Here is a 17,163-nt window from a genome sequence, read left to right as displayed (position 1 = left end):
ATTGATGCTCAAAAGTCTGTGAACCCTTGGTATTTTACATATATTTTTATTATACTAAATCTTTAAAAACTATTTGCTGTTTGTATGAAAAAAAAAAAAATTTTAAATACCTTCCTTAATCTCACGGTGAAAAAACAAATCTCTACAACATAATCAGCTCCAGTATCCCAATGACGTGTATATAACTGGGTAAGTGAGGCTTTAAAGCTACAGTGTATAGGATTTAGTGTCATCTAGTGAGGTTGTAGAACACAAAATGCAGTCGCTGGTCATGATTTTGTTTTCTCCTCACACTTTTCCTTCTTTGGTGACAGGGATTCAAGCACCTTTACATTCTCCTTTGATAAGCAATATGTATGATTCTCCATTTGACAAAAATGAAGGTTTTAAACCTGTTAGCTTGCACTAGCAAACACTAGACAGTGTATAGGGGAGCAAATATTGATTCTGCTTTTTCTTCAGTCTTCCTGCCACACTGCAAAATGTGAAAATTGAGTAACTATCTTCCTTTTGGGCTACTGAATCAACATAACATGGCGGCCTCCAAGAGGGGGTCCACTTCTATGTAGATATGAAGGGGTCATTCTAACCTTATGAAAACTTCAATAAGTTGCTTCAGGTTATTTATACACAAATGAACAGGTGGTTGTGAATGTTGGACTTAGATCAGGGGTTTGATATAAGAACACTTACGAGTTTAGTTAAATGGCTCATTAAGAAATAGAAACAGTATAGTACTTTTGTTAAATATATCTATGTGTCTTCAAAAACAGAATGTGTATGAAAGAGACAAATAAGGGAAGCCACCAAGACATACCTGATAACTCTGAGGGAGTTATGGGTTATACGTTTCAGTGGCTGTGACTGGATTGACCCTGCACCGAGCATCTTTAAGCACAGCATCATAGCAGAGTGGAACAGAAAAGGAATTTTTTTTTTCCTTGTTTTGTGTTTCATATTTCTATGCAATTTAGATCATGTAGGGAAATTTGTTTTCACCTTGAGATTAAAGACCACAATTTTAATAAACTGTAAATAACGAAGCCTGATAGATTTTTAAATTTATCATAAAAACCTAAAAATATGTAAAAGTCCAAAGGTTGTAGAGTTTCAATAGCCATTACAGGTGAACTCAAATATCTCCATATGTACAGTATGTGCATTTAATTTAGCTAGATTTTCTAAATCTAAATTGACCCCTCAAGTCTTTTTTGTCTATAATTTTGCATCTAACGCTACCTGCAAAATTCTGAATTATAGAGCTTTCTGAAACTAAAGGTAGTATATCTACTTTAAAGTGAACAGTTTTAAAAATCTTACAACATGTTGCAATCACAAAACAATATTACTTTTACATTTAAACTGATATTTTTGTGGCTTCATTTCCAGAGCGCTACGTAGCTGGGCCTGCCTACTGGAATGTTGTGCACCACCTTAAGCAGCTTGGCAAACAAAGGCTCCTTCCAACACTACGATAAAGTCTCACATACAACATAAACATTCAAGCAAAACCGTACTGGTCAGTAATGCTTTGTCCTAAATATGGTTTAAAACCTTTTTCAAAATGAGATGAAGTCTAACACAGTTCATGTTATACATAATGGGAGGGAAAGGCAAAGAAGAGATGCTTCTTAGTTGTGTTTTTTAGGCAAGAAGCTGAGGAGAAGTTCACCAACACCCAGGAAGTACACCACCTGGGCGATGCCGAAGAGAGGCGCGATGACTAAGGCTCGACAGTAGGCTCCTTTCAGGAAGGCAGATGGACCCTCTTTACGCAAGATTTTACTAAAATACAAATAAAAGCTTATTACAGAAAAGGCAATAGTGCAAACATGCCTGTTAATGCAGGTGTGTACACACTCTCACTCTTCAGCAGTGAAGACAACAACGTTACCTGATGCAGTCAGTAACGCCGCTGTATGTGTCCTCTGAAGTGCCACGAGTCAGAGACTGAAGTCTTGTCTTTATCACTGCAACACACAGAACTGGTGTGAACAAATGCCATCTATATTGTTGCACAGACTGCCCAAAACAACATTCATTGTACCACAACTCACCATCCACGGGGTTGACAGCAACAGCTGCTGTGCTCCCCGCAATGCAGCCTGATATGAATGACACATAGAAAGGAGCAGGTCCGTCTGAATCTTTTTTACCCAGGTTATTCAAGTTGGCAAAAAGGGGAAAGTAGATTATGGAAAAAGGAACATCCCTAAACAAAATAAAGAGAGAGAGAGAGAGAGAGAGACTCAACTAAACTGATTTTTCTCAAAATCAAATCACTTTGTCCTTGGCTGAACCTTAATCATTACACTAAGTTTGGTTCAAATCTGATCAAAATTCTTCAAGTTATTTTCTCTCAGCACAGATGGAAACACAAGACCAAAAACAATACCCATTATTATTATACAATGCCCAAAATCATTACTGCTGCTTTGCAATAATGGCACCTTGTTGCCAAATCTGCTTTACCTGAGCAAAGTGGCGCCTAGGCCTTTATATAATCCAGCAATGCCCTTTTCCCTCAGTAGCTGTTGAGTGAGTTGCATGGCTGTAGGGGATTTGGTCTCCACAGTACCTGCTGCCACAGTCTGTGGCATCAACTTTCTCTGAGCAGCTACAGGGAGGGAACACAAACAGCATCAATAGCAGGGGATCTACAAAGAAATTATTCAAATGTAGATACTAACAAGGTATTAAAGACATTTAAGTACCTTAAGACACATAATGCTCAGTGTAAGCATAAGAGCAGACATTTTGAAATCAAAATTTTAAAAAGAAATTAAGCTGTTGTAATGTCTGATATGACCACATGAGGCTCCTGTTTCTTTCATTTTTCACAAAGCTGCCTTTGTGTGCAGAAATGCCATCGGCATGTGCTCTTACCTAGACGACCAGCATCTTGGAGCTGGATTTTCAACATCTCCATAGGAGTTGTGACAATAACCTATAACAACACAAGAGGGTTTATTTGTTTTATTTAAAATGCATAGACATAATAATGACTTTTTCTCTGGTACTTTATTAATCAGGGTATTGACTGAATATAAGCTATTGTTGGTTTATTTGTATTTTGTTGTTGTTGTTTTATTCATTTATGAAATGAAAAAGTACTTGTTCCTTACTTATCTCTTTCCAGGCAATCGGTTTCCACATTTTTTAAGTAAAGCCAACTTGTCAGATTTTACAGTGTAAGACACTGACAAAGAACACAATAAATCAATACTTATTTACAGTTCTTCACTGTGTGGTTTCATAAGCATTATGTTCAAACAAATGTATGTTCCGTTTCAAATACAGATTTGGTCTACAGAAAGTATTTTTTTCCAAAATATGTTATAGGTGAGTGAGAGTGTGAATGTATTTGTCTGTCTATATGTGGTGTTGCGATAGACTGGCATCCTGTCCATGGTGTACACCACCCCTAGCCCTATGACAGCTGGGATAGGGTCAAGCTCCCCAGTGACCCTTTGTTGCTTTGTTGGAATAAGCGGGTATAGAAAATGAATGACTGTGTGTGTGTGTGTGTGTGTGTGTGTTGGGGGGGTCTTATAATCTGGGTTGTTGTATATTTGGGCCAGGAGGGTAATCAGGCACCACATCAGCCGAGTGTAAACTTACTGGCATTTTGTTTTCATTATTAATCAACATACAACCCCTGGCAAAAATTATGTAATCACCGGCCTCGGAAGATGTTCATTCAGTTGTTTAATTTTGTAGAAAAAAAGCAGATCACAGACATGACACAAAACTAAAGTCATTTCAAATGGCAACTTTCTGGCTTTAAGAAACACTATAAGAAATCAAGAAAAAAAGATTGTGACAGTCAGTAACGGTTACTTTTTTAGACCAAGCAGAGGAAAAAAATATGGAATCACTCAATCCTGAGGAAAAAATTATGGAATCACCCTGTAAATTTCCATCCCCCAAACTAACACCTCCATCAAATCAGATCTGCTCGTTGACACTGACCCTATGCCATGACATTGACCCCATGTGTTTTTTTGCAAGGAATGTTTTCACAGTTTTTGCTCTATGGTAAAATGAATTATCATCTTGAAAAATGATTTCATCATCCCCAAACATCCTTTCAATTGTCCAAAATATCAACGTAAACTTGTGCATTTATTGATGATGTAATGACAGCCATCTCCCCAGTGCCTTTACCTGACATGCAGCCCTATATCATCAATGACTGTGGAAATTTACATGTTCTCTTCAGGCAGTCATCTTTATAAATCTCATTGGAAAGGCACCAAACAAAAGTTCCAGCATTATCACCTTGCCCAATGCAGATTCGAGATTCATCACTGAATATGACTTTCATCCAGTCATCCACAGTCCACGACTGCTTTTCCTTAGCCCATTGTAACCTTGTTTTTTTTCTGTTTAGGTGTTAATAATGGCTTTTGTTTAGCTTTTCTGTATGTAAATCCCATTTCCTTTAGGCGGTTTCTTACAGTTTGGTCACAGACGTTGACTCCAGTTTCCTCCCATTCGTTCCTCATTTGTTTTGTTGTGCATTTTTTGATTTTTGAGACATATTGCTTTAAGTTTTCTGTCTTGACGCTTTGATGTCTTCCTTGGTCTACCAGTATGTTTGCCTTTAACAACCTTCCCATGTTGTTTGTATTTGGTCCAGAGTTTAGACACAGCTGACTGTGAACAACCAACATCTTTTGCAACACTGCGTGATGATTTACTCTCTTTTAAGAGTTTGATAATCCTCTCCTTTGTTTCAATTGACATCTCTCGAGTTGGAGCCATGATTCATGTCAGTCCACTTGGTGCAACAGCTCTCCAAGGTGTGATCACTCCTTTTTAGATGCAAACTAACGAGCAGATCTGATATGATGCAGGTGTTAGTTTTGGGGATGAAAATTTACAGGGTGATTCCATAATTTTTTCCTCAGAATTGAGTGATTCCATATTTTTTTCCTCTGCTTGGTCTAAAAAAGTAACCGTTACTGCCACAATCTTTTTTTCTTGATTTCTTATAGTGTTTCTTAAAGCCAGAAAGTTGCCATTTGAAATGACTTTAGTTTTGTGTCATGTCTGTGATCAGCTTTTTTTCTACAAAATTAAACAACTGAATGAACATCCTCCGAGGCCGGTGATTCCATAATTTTTGCCAGGGGTTGTAGTAGTAACTACTTAACTGGATTAGAGATGAAAGAGACATGTTCTTAGTAGCCTTCTTAATCCAAGGTCTGCTACACTTAATCTAATCATGTTCTCTGCGCTTGAAGCATTTGCCCTCATTGACAGCAAGCCCTTCAGTCTGACTCACACACGGTGCACATGGCCAAACACTCTCACAACGCCTTATCCGATCACTCATATGTAGCTGCCAATTGCCTGCTTACAGGTTAACATTTCAGTGATTAGAAACCATTCCTGACTGCACAGATATGAAAATGCAAAGCTACATGTTACGGTTGCGTCTCTGATAACAGGGCCAAATGATAAAACACAAACACACTGCTTCCAAAGAGTTCAAGTGTGGTTGTGGATATACAAACTGCAGGTGGATACTAATGAGGCTGCTGCTGCTCATTGGTTTGTGAATCAGCTGACGTAGGCACTTCGAAAGGCAGACGCTCCAGATGGTGAACACGAGGATGCAAAGACACAGCACTTAACTCACCTGGCATGTACCTGCCCCACACCCAGCCAGCATCTCTTTGAACAGAGAGAGTTTCCTAAAAAGGGGGGGTGGGGGTGGGGGGTGATAAAGATTAAAGCATCCTTTTAGATGAGCATGTGAGGAACAGACAATATTTTCTGAAATCTTCAGTAAAGGAAATATCACCAAACTAAACTGATGATAGAAATCCCTGCCTTCTGCAGCAACACGTCAGGCACAAGGACAGATTAATAATTCACAAGTTTAGTGGCCGTGCCAGACAAGTCAATCATTCATCTGCCTACATTTGTTGCCATAGAAATGAAGACAGATGCCACAGAACCCTTCAGGTTCATTTATGCAGACATGATCATGGGGCAATGGTTGCTTGCCCTCAGCAAAACCATCTACAGACTTTTCAGGTTTTCAGTTGACAACATTCTGTATTTTTACTTGGAGCAGGACTTCAGGTCAGTCTTCTGCATCTACAGAAGCTGCTGCAATAATTTTATATTTTTAAGCCTGCAAGTAACCAGGACTATTCCCTGCATGTGTGAAAAATAAAGAGACACCTTGACTTGGACTGTACCATACCCTGAACCCAACCACAACCCTATCCTAAAGTCTCATTCATGCTCAAAGTTTATTTAAATAGTGCCAAATCACAGCAAAAGTCACCTCAACAGGTTTCACAAGTGTGCTGTTCCCTCTAGTGGATGTTTTGCTTAACATCTGTGCCAACATAATGGACGTATGGCAGTATGTGTACAGTGGCTGTTACACTGTTTGAAATGCACACGTAAAGTTCCATATGTAAATGGAGCATAAATGTGCTCTAAACTGGTTCCTGTGTGCATTTTCTTTAAATGGACATGAGCCGGCAAGCCATGAAATGCGCGGTATGTTTATAAACAAATAAAAGTTCAACCAAAAAGTGATCTTGCAGTATCCAAATCAGTCCCGAACACTACCCATTACATGACAGAATCACTGGGACAGAGGAACAGACTAGCCTTAAATAGGAGAAATTATATAATGGCTGAGTGGATCCTTGTCATTTGATTGGTGCTTTGTATGTCCTGTGACATGGGTTATTTGTCCATTTGTGTTGCATTGCATTCAGCATGCAATTTGGTTCCATATGTTTTGTACCATTGCACGTTGCGAACCCCGCCCACTAGTGGGAGCGGCGTTTAGCTAAATATCTGGAGTTTGTGTTGCTGATGGACAACAATTTGAAGGAGCTAATTGAAGGTGCAGTCAGGGTTTGAGTTTTGTTTGATTATCTGTTTTATTTTGTTTTGTTGGTTATTTTCTGCATTTGAATGGTTTTGGTCTGTTTATTCTCTTGCTGGGTTTTTCTGCTTGGGTCTGTCTGTCACTATCTCTCTGTCGCTTGGGTCTTGGTGATGGTGATTTGTGTTTCCCTTTCTCTGGCCACGCCCTGGTTCTGGTGCTCTCCATGCACACTTGTTCCTGATTTGCTGATTATCACCTAAAGTTACATAAGCTCACTGGGTGTTTGTCCCTCGCCAGTTTGTTGTGCCTTGTGCCTTCATTCCAGCTCTGCACCTGCATTCCATAGTCCTGCCTGCCTCTTTGTGTGTACCTGACCTCCAGCCTGTTGCTTCAACCACGCCTCTTTGCTTAATGATTTTTCTACTGCTGCTTTTTCTGGACTGCTTACTCGTGTACCAACCTCTGCTATCCACAATAGTAAAGCCTTCTAAAAATCAGAGCTGTCTGTTTGAGCTGTGCATTTGTGTCCTGCAATTCCTGACCATCCTGCCTGATAGCACAAAGTGGCCAACGATGGACACAGCCAGCTCTAACCCATTCCAGCTGACAGTACAATATCACAGTAAGCAGCTCGCGCAGCAACAAGACCATCTCACCGCTCTCTTTTCCGGGTTTAGTGACCTCACTAAACGCCAGGGCTCATTCATGGAGTCGGTGAGTGCTCAAATGGGACAATTACTGTCAAGACTAGATCATCAGGCCTCTACTGTTGGGGCTACCGGCAGCACCAGTGTGCCGCCACTGGGGCCGTCAGCACCCACACCGGCTTCTGTACTTTAACCTGACTACTGCAATCTACTGTCTCCACCTAAAAGCTTCTCAGACAAGTCTGCTGAAGCCAGACCTTTTATTACTCAGTAGGAGTAAAATTTTGAGCTCATGTCATGTAAGTTCCTGTCTGACAGGGCAAAGATAGCATACGTAATAACTCACATGACTGGTCATGCTTTGGTGTGGGCAACAGCTGAGTGGGGTCGCCAGTCTGCCACCTGTGCCTCTCTTCTGGCATTCACAGCGGCTCTGCAATCAGTTTTCCAACACACCTCTCTGGGGCGAGAAGCAGCCCATACCCTGATGATGCTGAGGCAGGGTGGACGCCGAGTCACTGACTATGCCATGGACTTCCGCATTCTGGCACCCAAGAGCGATTGAAATCCTGCAGTGTTCCATGACGTCTTTTCCCAGGGGCTTGCTGAAAATATCCAGGACCAGCTGTTGGCAGCTGATCTGCCTGAAGACCTGGACCAGCTCATCGCTCTCGCCAATGTGGACCAACATGTGTCTGCAGGACCGTCCTCACCGTGCCACCCGGCTACCTGACCGATGCTCCGCGACACCTCCCGTCCGCACGTCCTCCTCCAGCCATGTCAGCACAGATCCACCGCACCTCAGCACAGAGGAGCCCATGCAACTGGGTCGCACCCATCTTTCTTCTGCTGAGAGGCAGAAGAAAGATGTGAAGACGAACTGTTTTTATTGTGGACATTGTGGTTACATGATAACCAACTGTCAGGACAGTGCCACCGTGCGGCCAAAATCTGACTTACGAGTGAGTCAAAATTCTATTATTCCATCCTTAGCACAAAACATAATTCATGCTAAATTGTCCTCTGTAAATTTGTCAGCTTCTATGTCAGCTTTTGTCGATTCTGATGCTAACTTGATTTTGTCCTCTCTTGCCAGGTCCTTGCACCTGAAAATGTTTAAGCTCTCGCGCCCTCTGGTGGTGTGCGCTGTGGATGGCCATGAATTGGGTTGTACAACTCACCGCACTCAGTCCGTCTCTATGACGGTGTCGGAGAACCACTCTGAATTAATCAGTTTTCGCGTATTTGACAAAATGACTCATCTGCTCATTCTGGGGCACCCCGGTTACAACAACACAACTTTAATTTTTCTTTGGGAGAAAGTGTTTCATGATCAGCCTGTAAAACATCCTGTCTGTCTAAACCTACTCGTCCACAGCCGGATTCTAATCCGGATCTTGCAGGGCTTCCTTTGTGCTATCACGATCTGGCACCAGTTTTTAGCAAAAGCAAGGCAAAATCATTACCGCCCCACTGGGATTATGACTGCACCATTGAGCTTCTCCCTAGGGCAAGCCCAACTCTGGGAAAGCTATTTTCTGTGTCTGCTCCGGAACGCAATGCTATGAATGAATATATACAGGAGTCCTTAGCTGCTGGTTTGATTCATCATTCATCATCAGGGGCGGGGTTCTTCTTTGTTGAAAAAAAAACAAATCACTCCACCCTTGTATTTATCATGGGCTTAATCACGTCACCGTAAAGATTCGTTATCCGCTTCCTCTCATCTCCTTGGCGTTTGAGCTGTTGGAGGTTGCTAAGATATTTACCAAACCGGATCTCCGCAACACATACCATCTAGTCCGGATAAAGGAAGGAGAAAAGTGGACAAGTGCATTTAACATTCCCTCCAGTCATTATGAGTGCTTAGTCATCCCATTTGGTCTCACCAATGCACCCGCAGTGTTCCAAAATTTGGTTAATGATGTGTTGCGTGAATTCCTTAATAAATTCTTGTTCGTTTACCTCGACAACATTATGATTTTCTCCCCCGACCCAAAAACACACACCGAACATGTGTGCACTGTACTCCAGACCTTATTATGCCACAACCTGTTCGTGAAAGCAGAGAAGTGTGAATTTCACCAATTTACCATTTCGTTTTTAGGGTTTGTTATTGCAGAGGGTGTGAGTGGGCTGTTCCGTCCTCGCGAAAGGAGGTTCAGAGATTCCTGGGTTTTGCCAATTTTTATCGCAAATTCATACATAATTTCAGTTCCATTGCAACTCCAATTCATGACGTCACATAGTCCCTCCAGCCGTTCATTTGGACACCGGAGTGAGATGAGGCTTTCAGGGTTCTACAAATGCTTTACAGCGGCACCTGTGTTGCTCCTCCCTGACCCCACACAACAGTCTGTGGATGAGGTTGATGCTTCTGATATTGGCGTGGGTGCAGTTATCTCTCAGCGAAACCCTAACAATAGGCTGCATCCATGCGCCTTTCTGTCCAAGAAGCTGACTGCCGCAGAGCGAAATTATAGCATCGGAGACCGTGAACTGTTGGCGGTGAAAGTGGCCTTGGAGGAGTGGCGGCACTGCTTGGAGTGGGCACAAGCGCCGTTTCTGGTCTACACATATAAAAACAGAATATTTATGATCCACCAAGCACCTTAATGCCCAACAAGCAAGGTAGGCAATCTTTTTCAGTAGGTTCAACTTTGTACTTTCGCACTGACCAGGGTCAAAAAATAGGAAACCGGACGCTTTGTCCCATCAGGGTGAACCAGTCGACGCCCTGTCCGATCCGGACAAAATTCTGCCAGCATCCTGTTTTGTCTCTGTCCTCACTTGGGAAATCGAATCGAAGGTTTGATCTGCTAATGATGAAGCCCAGGTGCCGCCCGGCTGTCCCACTGACAAGCTTTTTGTTCCGGGTGGGCTCAGGGGGGACGTAATCAGATGGGGACATGACAGTCGCTTTTCTTGTCACCCGGGTATAAAGAAAACTATGTTTGGAATCCAACAGAAATTTTCGTGGCCTTCACTAACGATGCTTCTGAATATGTGAACGCCTGTCAAATGGGTGCCATAATCAAACCAAATCAAATCAATTTTATTTATATAGCGCCAAATCACAACAAACAGTTGCCCCAAGGCACTTTACATTGTAAGGCAAAAGCCATACAATAATTACAGAAAAACCCCAACAGTCAAAACGACCCCTGTGAGCAAGCACTTGGCGACAGTGGGAAGGAAAAACTCCCTTTTAACAGGAAGAAACCTCCAGCAGAACCAGGCTCAGGGAGGGGCAGTCTTCTGCTGGGACTGGTTGGGGCTGAGGGGAGAGAATCAGGAAAAAGACATGCTGTGGAAGAGAGCAGAGATCAATCACTAATGATTAAATGCAGAGTGGTGCATACAGAGCAAAAAGAGAAAGAAACACTCAGTGCATCATGGGAATCCCCCAGCAGTCTAAGTCTATAGCAGCATAACTAAGGGATGGTTCAGGGTCACCTGATCCAGCCCTAACTATAAGCTTTAGCAAAAAGGAAAGTTTTAAGCCTAATCTTAAAAGTAGAGAGGGTGTCTGTCTCCCTGATCCGAATTGGGAGCTGGTTCGAAAATGACTCCAAGATTTCTCACAGTACTACTAGAGGTCATAATGGGTGCATAAGTCATCCAATTGCCCGCCTGCTGGGTTGTTAATGCCATTGCTGGTACCCACACATCCTTGGTCTCATATAACATTGGATTTTGCAACCAGTCTTCCGCCCTCTAAGGGTAATACAGTAGTTCTCATGGTGGTTGATAGACCATCTAAGATGGTACATTTCATTCCTTTGCCTAAACTTCCCTCGGCCAAGGAAACAGCAGAAGTAATGCAAAACCAAGTATTTAGGCTACGTGGGTTCCCTCAGGATACAGTGTCGGACCAAGGGTCCCAGTTCATTTCAAAATTTTGGAGGGAATTCTGCTGTCTCCTTGGGGCTACCCTCCACAGGCCAATGGACAGATTGAACGATTAAATCATTTTAGCCTCACAACAGCCTGCCACCTGGTCGTCACAATTATCATGGATTGAACTTGCTCACAACCAATTGCCATCTGTTTGCACTGGATATTCCCTCTTCCATGTTGTCTATGGTCATCAACCTTCTCTATTTCCCACTACAGATCTCAATTCCTCGGTCTCCTCAGCACTCCAGCTCATTCTCTGTTGCCGGTGAACCTGGGAGTGGGCCATGGGAACCCTGATTCACATCTCTCATGTGTACAAGGTAGCTGCAGACCAGAAGAGGACTTCTGCACCGGCATACGTGACTGGCCAGAAAGTCTGGCTCTCCACTCGCCACCTCCAAGTGAAAGGCCTGCCCCGAAAATTGGCTCCCAGGTTCGTCGGTCCCTTCTCGGTTTCCAAAATTGTTAATGCAGTATCTGTTCGTCTCCATCTCCCTAGGTCACTCTTCCACCCCACCTTCCAGAGGGTTATGGCCCCAAGGAGCGGTTATGGATTCCCTCCCGCTTGATCCAGCCCTTATCCGTGAGTTTCATGTCTCTCATCCTACTGTGCCTGGGCTGTCCAGGGTTGGCCGTAGGGGTGGGGGTGGGGGGGGGTGGTAATACTGTCAGGGTTTGAGTTTTGTTCTGTTGGTTATTTTCTGTGTTTCAATGGTTTTGGTCTGTTTATTCTCTTGCTGGGTTTTTCTGCTTGGGTCTGTCTCTCACTATCTTGCTTGTCTGTCTCTTGGTTCTTGGTGATGGGTGTTTCCCTTTCTCTGGCCATGCCCTGGTTCTGGTGCTTTCTATGCACACCTGTTCCTGATTTGCTGATTATCACCTGGGGTTATATAAGCTCACTAGGTGTGTTTGTCCCTCGCCAGAAGTCAGGTTCAGGTACAGAAGCCCGTGTGGGTGCTGACGGCCCGGTGGAGGCACACTGCTGCTTTTTCTGGACCGCTTACTCGTGTACCGACCTCTGCTAACCACAACAGTAAAGTCTTCTAAAAATCAGAGATGTTTGTTTGAGCCGTGCATTTGTGTCCTGCAATTCCTGACCATCCTGCCTGATAGGTGCTAATTCTTCTAACACACACACAAAGAAAACAATCCACTCCACTGTAAGCTGTCTGGAGGCATGAAGAGCTGTTAGGATGAAAAGCTGAAAAGCTGGCGTGATTTTTCGCTGGACTGAGGATCTACACAGTCTTTTTTTTCTTGGAAGCACACAAAGTCAGTGCACAGCATCAAGGACTACATCGTCACAATTTTGGACTTCTATTTAAAGTTCGTGTTGGACTGTTAAGTAGCAGTGGAACACCAAAATGTAAGTCTCTTTTCTGTTGTTTATAAATTAATAAAGTATCAAATGACAAGGATCTATTTTAGCCGTTATATCAAACAAATAATTAATGTTTTTACATTCTTTCAATGGAACAAATATTTAATTAGACTTCGCCTCGTTGAATGGTACGTTCCAGCTTTCACCTCATGAAATATTCGTACGATTGTACTCATAAACATTCATTAGGCTATTTGTATAATATGCGGTTTGCTATCCCGACCATTTTTTACTTGGTTTGTTAATACTGTAAATTAGGGATGACCCGATGACGTTTTTGTGTTCACAATTCCGATCTGACTCACTTAATATGGTGCATCTGGTGATACAGAACCCAATACAATACTTGTATTTTCCTAGATAATTGTACTTGCACAGAGCACACAGCAAGCACATTAAAGTTTATCCAGTGGATGTTCTTGACAACTGAACACCTCTGCATTGCATTAAGAAAAACAACCACCTTCAATCCAAGCTGCTCCTTAATGTTTATATTTCTTTATACACAGTAGTGTGCAAATGTTTTAGGCACATTTACTGCATCATAAAAGCATTAAAAATTATGAAAATCTGATCAATATTCCTAAACAAATTAAATGTGTGATGAATTTCAAATTTACTGATAATCAATACCTTGATTATCAGTAAAGATGATTATCAGTATACCTTGATCAATACCTAATCAATTACCTTTGATTGTGTGTTATTTTTTCGATATATAAGTAGCACCAGAGTATAAGTCGCAGGACCTCAAAAACTGTTTTATGAGTTTAAGAAAAATGCAACTTAAAGTATGAGTAATTGTGTTTTACAATCACTTTAATCCTGCATTATTGTGTTTTGCAATCATTTTAATACTGCATTATCATTTGCAACTGTCTCTGCGTAGTATTCGTGGCCAGTGCAATTACAGAGTAATTATTATTTTTATTATTATTACTGTTATTATTATTATTAAGGAATAAAAACATAGCTCACATATTCACTTTTGTTGGAACTGATTTTGTGTTGACATCCAATAAAAAAAGAGGTGGGAGAGGGGCATGAAACACTACTTTTATTATAACTCTGGGATGCCTGAAACTTTTCCACAGGACTGTGTTGGTGTACCATTTTATACCAAAGGAAAATAAATTATGGCTCATCAAGTTGACTTCGTATAGCACTGGAGTATTAAAATTAGATCACTCAGAACACACTGATTAAAGACCGATGGCTGTGTTTTGGTTGCTAAAAAATACATTCAAATTTATAAGCAAAGATGTCTTTAAAACATGTCTTCAGAAGTGCATCTTTACAGGAGTCATTCTTCAATTCAGTTCTAAATTTTACAGAGTCCTGATCCCTAAATTTTAAAAGAAACAAAACAGCTAAGCTTCAACTAAGATCTGCACTCACACTGTCCGATTCAGTATCAACAGTGCTAATGATGGTATGATGCAATCATCTGGTTGCACACACTGGATTTGTTGTATGTGTGTTCCAGCTGCAGAGCGCCTTTACTTTCATTTTGATGCTCATGTTAACAGATTACAGCTTGCACACTGCATGCATGTGAGCCATGTTTCAGGAGCAGCTTCTCACCAAAAATAGAGTGAAAAAAAATATATTCACGATTTTTCACCAAGAATGATCGATTTTAATATTTATCACGATAAATACAGTAGGTTCAACATCCAAGGTTCAAGACACAAATTTACTATTTTACCAAGTAAATATTATGAAGGAAGAACATACATGTGCATTATGCAGTCAATGTAGCAATAATTATATTATGCTGGTAAGTTTACAGATCATTAGATGAAGTGCAACAGTTTTTTGCTACTCTCTCTCTCTCTCTCTCTCTCTCTCTCTCTCTCTCTCTCTCTCCCCTGAACAAGGGTAAATATAAGTAGCAGCAGAAACGCTGGCAGTGAAAAAATGCACGTACACGTTTTCCACAACATTCCAGCAATCCAGTTGTCATGCACATGCAACATATCTGGTGTGCCACCGACATTGATAGAGGGGAGATTATAGCCTTAAGTCAGAGGAAATGTAAGGTTTGACATCCATACACCGTTCCAATTATGTTGTGGTAGGAAGTATGATTAACTCCCAGGCTAACGTTCTGTTAAGCAGATGCTTAGTCATAGAATACTTTTAAGCCATTAAATATGTGGTGCCAATGTGGTAGTTAATGACAGTCTAAATGATAGGAATGTGTGCATGTCCATCAGCTGGTCAGCACTTTGACACCTCACCCATCCTTGGAGAGGTGATGTCTGAAGAAGTCATTGGCAGCTAATTTGATAGCTTTCTCTGGCGTGACTAGTGTTAAATTCACCGCTGCTCCTGGGAGGACAAAAGAATACAGAGGAAGAAAAAGAGGGGAACAAAGAAATAAAGCGGGGGGGGGGAGAAAGAGAGAGAGAGGGAGGAAGAGAGGGTGAGAATGAATGAACCAGTCTAGATTTTACCAGTTAAGTGCATGTTACAAGTCAGACACAGAGCCCTGTATCTGCTATCACTAACCTCATTATGAAAGTAACAGTCCTCTGACACAGTGGTTTTCATACTCTCATTTTATTTATTTATTCATTCATTTATTTATTTATTTTTGCACTGGTCCAACCATCACTGAGCCTAAGGTTTAATCACAGGACTCTGGCATTACAGTTAAAACTTACCTCGGTACATCCCAAAATATCCGTCTGACCGGATGGTCTTAATAAGGCAATCTGACCTGGAACACAAATGTAAGACATCAGTCTGTTGATGTACAGACAAATGTGATGACGCGTGACAAGTGCATAGTTTACATACATGCTGGTGTAAAGGCGAGATCCATTTTGCTGGTTTTGCAAGCGAGTCTTGGCTAGGTCAATGGGAAACACACAGGTCACACCAATAATGCCGGCAATCCCCCCATTGATTAATTTGGCAGGCAAACTGGATGAAGTGAAAAAGACAAAAACATATGAAAGAGTTCAACAAAACAATGAAGATTTCTACACAAAATCAAAACATCATTTCAGGTGTATTTGCTGCAAAAGCTGGCAGTGGGTCGGCCGCATGCTTTACCTGATCTGCTTGTCAGCCATTTATCTTAAACCCCGGCTGGTCAGAGTGTCAATCAGTCTGTTAGCTAATCACTCAGATGCCTTGTCACTTGTCTGTTACAGTAGAGTGCTGGTGTCCAAATGTGGTAGGATTATGCTCGCTTATTGTTTGCCCACTTAACTCCTTGCAGTGTCTTTTAGGTAAGGTTAGGTAAGGGGATATCTGTAAACAAACAAAGAGACCCTATTCATATTAGACACTAATAAAGGTGAAGTTCACAGAAACATTCTGACAAATTACAGGAACAGTGGATTTCAAAAGTTATGACAAAGCCATGTTTATCCACATACATTTGGTGAAAAAAGACACTGTTGTGATCTTCAAATACAATGACAAAACAAATCAGCCATAAGTTGTGTAACCAAACACTCTATTATGCTGCGTTTACACATAACGACAAGTCACGAATGCCACGAAGTATACATTCTTGGCCGCTGATCACGAATGTGATGATCTGGGGCAGAGGCATCAGGTGTCCTCAGGAACTACTACAACCTGTTACCACACGTTATGATTAATGGCACGTGTTGCTGAAGAATTATCAGGAACCATTACGCACGGTCAAGAATAGTGTTCCGCATTGTTGCGCGCTACTGCGCGTAACAGCGCATCGTTAAGTTCTGTCACATTGTGAACGAGGTGAATTGTCTCCACACACACACCCATATTCATCCAACCGAATTCAGATCGCTCCAGTTTTTCAGAAGAACTTTGTGACTTGACAGTGCTTCTTGACTTGACAGTTTCCGTGTCACTTCGTAATAACGTGTGACAGTTTGGGCTCCAAGACCATCACAGGAACCACTACGAACGTTGTCACGTTCTATTAAGGATCAATACTCATCAAGACGGATCAATACGCTCAGTTGCGACCTCCACGATGTGAGACGAAATGAGGGTGGTGTGTGACATTCGTGGAAGATTTTTTGACAGCCAAAAACATGCTCCACGAATATCAAGAATATCACACACCAACACGCACTATTAAGAAACCTATTCAGATGCGTTAAGTCACATTAAGAATGTCAGGAATGTGTCACGAATGACAGAAAAATGACATTCGTAACGCGTCTTGGTTATGTGTAAACGCACCTTTATAAAAAAATAAGAAGATGAGGGATGACACAGACTTTACATCATTGAGGAAGGAGGCACAAATTAACACACAGGAAACAAGAAGTGTTCCATCAAATCTCAATCTTTATAGGCACCAAATTAAATATTTTGTTGAAATGTCTTATAATATAAACTCGCTGAGTTACCGTTCT

At 41.6% G+C, this 17,163-nt stretch overlaps 1 protein-coding gene across 1 annotated transcript; it reads right to left on the bottom strand.

The window, feature by feature from the left end:
* Positions 1-339: 339 nt before the first annotated feature.
* Positions 340-16,047, bottom strand: slc25a22a (solute carrier family 25 member 22a). The gene is made up of 10 exons (XM_034176357.1): positions 15,857-16,047; positions 15,599-15,724; positions 15,463-15,518; positions 15,037-15,127; positions 5,648-5,702; positions 2,887-2,947; positions 2,473-2,617; positions 2,058-2,212; positions 1,895-1,970; positions 340-1,785 (listed from the first exon to the last, which is right to left on the bottom strand). The coding sequence occupies exons 1-10, from the start codon at positions 15,874-15,876 to the stop codon at positions 1,632-1,634; spliced, it is 939 nt and encodes a 312-aa protein (XP_034032248.1). The 5' UTR covers positions 15,877-16,047; the 3' UTR covers positions 340-1,631.
* Between the last annotated feature and the right edge of the window lie 1,116 nt (positions 16,048-17,163).

Source organism: Thalassophryne amazonica, chromosome 8, assembly GCF_902500255.1.
Source record: "Thalassophryne amazonica chromosome 8, fThaAma1.1, whole genome shotgun sequence".
Classification (NCBI taxonomy): domain Eukaryota; kingdom Metazoa; phylum Chordata; class Actinopteri; order Batrachoidiformes; family Batrachoididae; genus Thalassophryne; species Thalassophryne amazonica.
The sequence above is the reverse complement of the archived record's forward strand: the minus strand, read 5'-3'. Positions and strand labels throughout refer to the sequence as shown.

What these genes read in the sequence shown, in the direction of transcription:
- slc25a22a (XM_034176357.1), bottom strand. Translation starts at nt 15,876, where the DNA reads ATGGCTGACAAGCAGATCAG. An exon ending in TCTCGCCTTTACACCAGCAT is followed by an intron (nt 15,519 to 15,598) that starts GTATGTAAACTA and finishes TTTGTGTTCCAG; the next exon opens with GTCAGATTGCCTTATTAAGA. An exon ending in GGCGTTACTGACTGCATCAG is followed by an intron (nt 1,786 to 1,894) that starts GTAACGTTGTTG and finishes TTTGTATTTTAG; the next exon opens with TAAAATCTTGCGTAAAGAGG.